The sequence below is a fragment of the Acartia tonsa genome, chromosome 15 (assembly GCF_053477335.1).
Source record: "Acartia tonsa isolate MP-2025a chromosome 15, ASM5347733v1, whole genome shotgun sequence".
Classification (NCBI taxonomy): Eukaryota; Metazoa; Arthropoda; class Copepoda; order Calanoida; family Acartiidae; genus Acartia; species Acartia tonsa.
This window is the reverse complement of record NC_137274.1, coordinates 26,630,828-26,637,251: the sequence shown is the minus strand read 5'-3', so window position 1 is coordinate 26,637,251 and position 6,424 is coordinate 26,630,828. Positions and strand designations below refer to the sequence as shown.

Below are 6,424 nucleotides of genomic sequence, written 5' to 3'. Positions count from 1 at the left end.
TAGCATTTTTCTACTATTCACACACGCTGAGCAGTTTGAATTTTAAAAAGTTCCGCATTTTTTTGCACACCCTTTAACATTTACTAAAGAACACATAAGAATTAAAAAATAAATCTAAAATCTAAAAAATATCCCAACCACTAAGACCCACTAATTTTCAATTAGTCATCTTCACACCTTATGCAGCTCTTTGCCCACCGGCCTGTCTAGGCCCACTTTCCTGTCTAGCCGCAAGCTTGATCCACAAGCCATATAACCTAACCTAACCCACCTATGTAAATGCTGAGAGGGTATTTTGTAGCATGAGAACTTTTTTAACATTAGACCGTTTATAGCATAAGACCTTTTGTAGCAGAAGACCTTTTCTAAATTATACTTTATGTAGCATAAGACCTTTTGTAAATTAGACATTATGTAATTAGATCTTTTGTTGCAATGCCGTTTTAACAGTAAGCGTTGTATTTTTCTACCATTAACACACCTTTTTACTATTAACTACAATTTGTGTTTTGTTATAAAACAGATGCATTTTTATACACAACCTTTAAGATAGAAATTTGTGTTAAAGGTTTCTTAAACATTTTAAAATCATTTTATAGCATTCCCTTATGTTTTTCATTTTATAGGAAAGAAAAGAATCAAACACTGAAGATATTGGACATGAAATTGAAACTGTTGAAAGAAACTCTGTTTATGTGGAAGATGTAAGTTCTGATTTTTTAAGTTTAAAAAAATGACAAAAATAACATATTTATGTTACTAACATATAAAGAATGGAGGGTGAAGGTTCAACTTTATAAAAAAAATATTTTTATTTACTTCCCTTTATAGTTAGGTTAGGTTTAAAAAGCCTTTTTGTGTGCTTTAGAGTTTAGTTAGTAAATCAAAAAATCTTGGAGTAAAAGTTTACAGAATCTAAAAAAATGGCATGTTCTAATTCGAACAATAACTATGAAGCTACAGTATGGATTGGAAAAGGGTCTATGGGCTTTGGTTCTGTATACCATTGATCTCCTTTGGGCTTCTGCCATCAGCCAGTTCACGTTTTTTTCTTTATAAATATACACTAGAGGCCTCTAGGGGCACTTGCGGAGGGGGGAGTTAAATTTGATAACCTATTTTTTTTTATTTTAGATTTAAAGAGAAAACAGAATAAAAAACATCCTTTTACTTTATTAAATGGATTTGGTGTGTTAAAAAGCGGATATAAAAGTGTTCCTTTGCACCTTGGCCAAAAAAATTAACATAAATTGATGCTTCAATCGTGGCTTAAAATATTGGGCATCCACTCTTAGTCTGATAGCTAATAGGTTCAGGTCTTGGACTAACACTGCGCTAAAGATGGTTCCTACTGCTGCTATGTCAGATGCAGGACATCAATAATACAAAGTAGCTTGATGTTTGTCTGTCCGACTGGAACTTAAGATCTTGGTAACCTCTGAACTGATTGGGCTCTATTATTTTGGAATATACCTACTGGTTCTGTGGGGGTTTTAAGCTATTTTATTAGAAGGTTGGACACCCCCAACCCTCCCAAAAAAATTTTAAAAATTAAAAATGTGTTTCCCATTTCTTATGTAATCCAAAAGTAATTGCAGAACCAATTAGGTTTTACTTTTCAGATAATATATCTATTGGTACTGTCGTTTTAAGCTATTGTTTTGGGGATGGAAGGGTTGAGGGTGTCCCACCCCCCAAAAAATAACAACCTTATATCCAGTATCACATCCCTCTACACGGGGTGGATGCTCTTTATGATCACTTAAAAATGAGAATCCCGCTCTAATAAGGTAATGTGGGCTTCTATCATAGTGCTCAGCAAGCACAGTCTTTTTGATTTGCCAAATATTTCATATTTTATTTAACTTGATCTGTTATTAGTTGGAGAACCATGGTGAAATAAACAATGTTTCTGCAGCATTCAGTACTGCAGAGGAGCAAGTTACATTTTTAAAGGTATTATTATCTATAATAGATAAAGATTTAATTTCATTTATTGAAACTTAAAAATGTTTTTATTTAACATTTGTACATCAACCATGTTTTTGGATGAAAAACAGATTTGTGTTTTATACAAAAACATGCTTAAAGGAAGCCTGTAAGAAATACACCAAACTAATTGCTGATAGATTGTCACAAGTAGACCCAATAGCCAAAATTTTAAGCCTTCAGCTTCAATAACTAAAAAGTTATAGGCATGATCAAAACGACTTTTGGATCATGGAAAGAAAACAAAGTCATTCCTTAATTGGAAGAATTTGTTAGATGAAGGGCATAACTTGTCTCCCTTAACTTAGATTTTGCAAGTTGGAGGACATAAGTAGCCTCCCTTCATCACACAAAACCTAGCTTTTTGGTCCTTCACATAGCAAAATCTTGCATAAAATAGTTTATCTGTCCTTCACATAGCAAATTCTTGCAAAACATAGCATTTCTGTCCTTCACATAGCAAATTCTTGCAAAACATAGCAAATTCTTGGAAAACATGGATTTTTCTGACCTTTTTCTAACAGGAGATCAGAACTAAATCAGAACACACATAACAAGAGTTTTTACATAGTACATCCAGATTATCAATTATGCAGAGTTAAATGTACTGTTTGAACTTCTATCTAACAGGATATGAGAACTTAATCAGAGCACACATAACAAGAGTGTTTACATAGTACATCCAGATTATCAATTATTCAATTGCAGTTAGGCCCTTTTCAGTCCATCATATGTGACTTCTGTTCTAATTAGGAGTGACTTTGTTTTCTTTCCATGATCATGACTTTTTAGTTATGTGAAAAGAGGCCAGCTATGATGATTTTTAGAAAAAGTGACATTGAATTCTTGGGATTTTAGTCTGCATAAAATGCTAAGTCCTCCACCTACTTCCCAAGAATTTGCAATGTTTTGCAAGAATTTGGTATGAAAAGGACAGAAATGCTATGTTTTGCAAGAATTTGCTATGTGAAGGACAGAAAAGCTAAGTTTTGCAAGATGAAAAGCAGCCTAATGTAAGAATTTGTCAGACAAAGGACATAAGTCACCTCCCTTAAGTTAGATTTTGTTAGATGAAGGACATAAGTAGCCTTCCTTAGACCAATTTCCAGTGACTTCTGTTCTAATTAGGAATGACTTTGTTTTCTTTCCATGATCGTGACTTTTTAGTTATGTGAAAAGTTTTAAAGTTTTCCATTGCTCATGATAGAAATTTTAAATTTACTATGAAAATGGGTATTTCATTGAATTATGTATTTAGTTACAGGCAACCTAACTTTCTGTTGAAAATAAGCTTTTGATTTTGGTTCTAGGCAGCATAATTTAACATTGAAATATCGACAAAGAGCAATTGAAAACTTTCAAGATTTACATACACTTAAAATTTCATCTTGAAATGCCTATAACTTTTTTTGTTATTTAAGCTAAAGACTTCAAATTTATGGCACTGTGTCTACTTGTGGCAGTCTTTGAGCAGTTAGATCTGTGTATTTCTTGCAGGCTTCCTTTAATGTAGAGAAAGTGTAAATCTTGAGAAAACTTGATTTTTGGCTTATATAGTTATAATGTTCACATTTTAGAAAGATGAAAAATCTAGCAGCTCAGATTGTAGAACTGAAGATGGTAATGATGTTGATATGGTAAATATTTTTTTTGTTCCCTAACATATCCTAAAAATTAATACTTTTTATACTCCATGTAAAAATGCTTTTAAATTATTTAGCAACCTAAAAGCTAATATTATTTGCTTTGCTTGATACAAAAAAATCACATTTTTTCTTTAAAATTTCTTAAAATGACTGCAATCTATTCCTAAAGAAAAGGTTTGCATGCATGCAATCAATAAAAGTATAAATCTTTATTACAATTATTTCCCTCATTGTTTATAATTATTTTAGGCTAAGGAAGGATTCCTCACAAAAAGATGTCCATGGTAAGCATTTATAAAAACAAAACAAGAATTGTTTTTGTAATTTTGGGTTGTTTCTATCTGTACTTCAGTAATGTATTTACTATTTATGAGTTTATATAAAAGGACTAAATTAAATTCTATTTTCCTAACTTTGTTATAAACATGAATCTTTTTATTGTTATTTACTTTTTCTTAACCCTTACAGATCAGGGGGGGGGGGTCATATTGACCCCCCCCCCTCTATTTTTTCAATGTCATTTTTTTTGTAGGTAAGATAGAGAGTTGTGACTTCATGACTTTTTAAGTTTAGTAATTATACGTCGGCAAGAGTTGATTTTATTAGGATATCTGGTCTGTGTCGGTCGTGGTGTCCGGTCAAAGTCGGTTGGGTAGCACCAAAATTAAAAAAAAATTCTAAATAAATCTTAATTTCTATATTATGACTTTGTATATAAGGTAGAAACCTAAAATTTTTTTGGTGAATACTGAGATATTAATGACCTTATCAAAGTGGTGTTATGACCGTTTGATTGCACCCTGGCCGACTTTATGACCAATTTTTGTCCGGCTTTTACTACAGACATATATCTTGAATATTGTGGCTTCTATTACAGCTAGAGACCTATAAAATTTTTTTTGAGCAATAATAAACAGATAAAAATATTAATTTGCGCCGCCAACTGCCGTTTTACCGCCGTAACCGCCAAAAATGGCGGTTTCCGTTATTTGCCGTTTTTTAGCGATGATCAGAAAATGTAATCTTTTTGTTATGAAAAATCAAAGTTCGTCCTAAAATTTGGTCATCCTAGCTGCATAATTGGCCGCTCTACAGCTGTTTTAAAATTTAGCTAGGAGCAGCCTGACCGCTATGACTAGAAAAAGTAATTTTCACTAAATGTACACATGAACCACCAGAAAAAAAATTTTACGTCTTTATCTGTAACAGAAGCCGAGATAGAGGGGGGGGGGGTCAATATGACCCCCCCCCCCCCAATCTATTAAGGTGGGAATAGGGGCCCAATCTGTAAGGGTTAAGTTTTTCCATGTTATGCAGAAAAACATTCAAATTTATTCAATGATATTATGATTTCACAAAATGAGTTTTTTTCATTAAAACATTGTTGTCAAAACTATTCTTTAATTTTGCTTTCTTTTTAAATCTTTTTATCTCCTTCTTATTTGAATCTTTTTAAAATTTTCTCTGAATGTTTAGCTTGTAATTTTAAACAGCTGCTAAGAAATTATTTTTTTTGGTATTGCTACTGAAACTGTTTTTAACCTTTTTTTAAAAAGCTATATCATAAATAAACTATGACACCAGTAGAATCATACTGAAGAGCTAAAAATACGTATAGGCCTCAAAATCACTATTTTGGGGGATTTTAAAGTGTATATTTACTATGGACTGAGAAAGTTTTTAAAGACCAGAAGTTTTTTTTTCATTTTGGGGTAAAATTTTTAGCTTTAAGAGTGTTTAGAATTATAAATATTGTATTCTAGCATAGAGTAAAATTTCTTTTGATTTCATCTATCAAAATTCATTAAAAAATTAATTATTTATATATACATCAATGTATTACCATAAACATGTTTATGTTCTATTACCCATTTAAAAAAAATTGGCTGTAAAGGGTTAAATATGTAAGATAGGTTAACAACAATTTAATTTATTATTGTCAAGAAGTTTTTATTAATTTTGTTAGTGGGCTTAACTTATTATACTACAGGAAAAGAAATCTTTGTAAATAATTTTAGTTTTCTGAAGCTATGGCAATTGTTGACTGGGGCAAATTTGATGTTCTTGCTTCTTGATGTATGTTTGCCTGCCTGGGATTTCACAAATGACCTCATGATTACCACCAAGTACTGGATGAATGCTAGTTTTGAGTGGGTAAAATCTTTTGATAAAATTATATCATGATGAAATGAAATATTATCTAAAGATGTGTACCTGCTAAATCTAAATCTAAACAAAAAAACATTATATATATGTAAATATTTGAAATTGCAATATTGAAATATCTTTTTTGTTTTAGAATGAATATGTAGAGTATACTCAGCAGACAGGAAACAATCAAATTATAATTTTTTCATATTTCAGCCAAATTTATAATTTTTTTGTAACTCAGTTTCTATAACTTATGTTGGTCCATTAGTCCATTCTCAGAGTGGGTTAAACTATTTTGTCATCAAATAATGAATTAGTAAAAATAATTTCATTAGAGGCTCTTTTATCTCTTGCCTGAAAATCCCCTTAGAAATCAAACCAAAAACACCTAAGATATGTGAAATAAGTTGTAAAATAAAACAAAACCAGCTTATAGCAGTTCTACATTAATGTTTTATGCTTAAATATGCTACATAATAAATGCCAAATGGAAATATTATTTAATATTTAACCTAATTATATCTAACCTATTAATAATAAGAATTTTTTTACTTCCCTCATCTTTTATATTGCCAGAGACAATATTAAAAAAAACAATTGTATAATTTGTTTACTTGACAAACAGAAGTTGCCACCTA

General features: G+C 30.9%; 1 protein-coding gene across 1 annotated transcript; it reads left to right on the top strand.

Annotated features, from left to right (window-relative positions):
• Window positions 1–279: 279 nt before the first annotated feature.
• On the top strand, window positions 280–6,036 carry LOC145307047 (uncharacterized). The gene is made up of 7 exons (XM_080149387.1): window positions 280–297; window positions 627–704; window positions 1,882–1,956; window positions 3,567–3,626; window positions 3,885–3,919; window positions 5,654–5,789; window positions 5,935–6,036. Exons 1-7 carry the CDS (start codon window positions 280–282, stop codon window positions 6,034–6,036), a joined length of 504 nt encoding a protein of 167 aa, XP_080005513.1.
• Window positions 6,037–6,424: the final 388 nt, after the last annotated feature.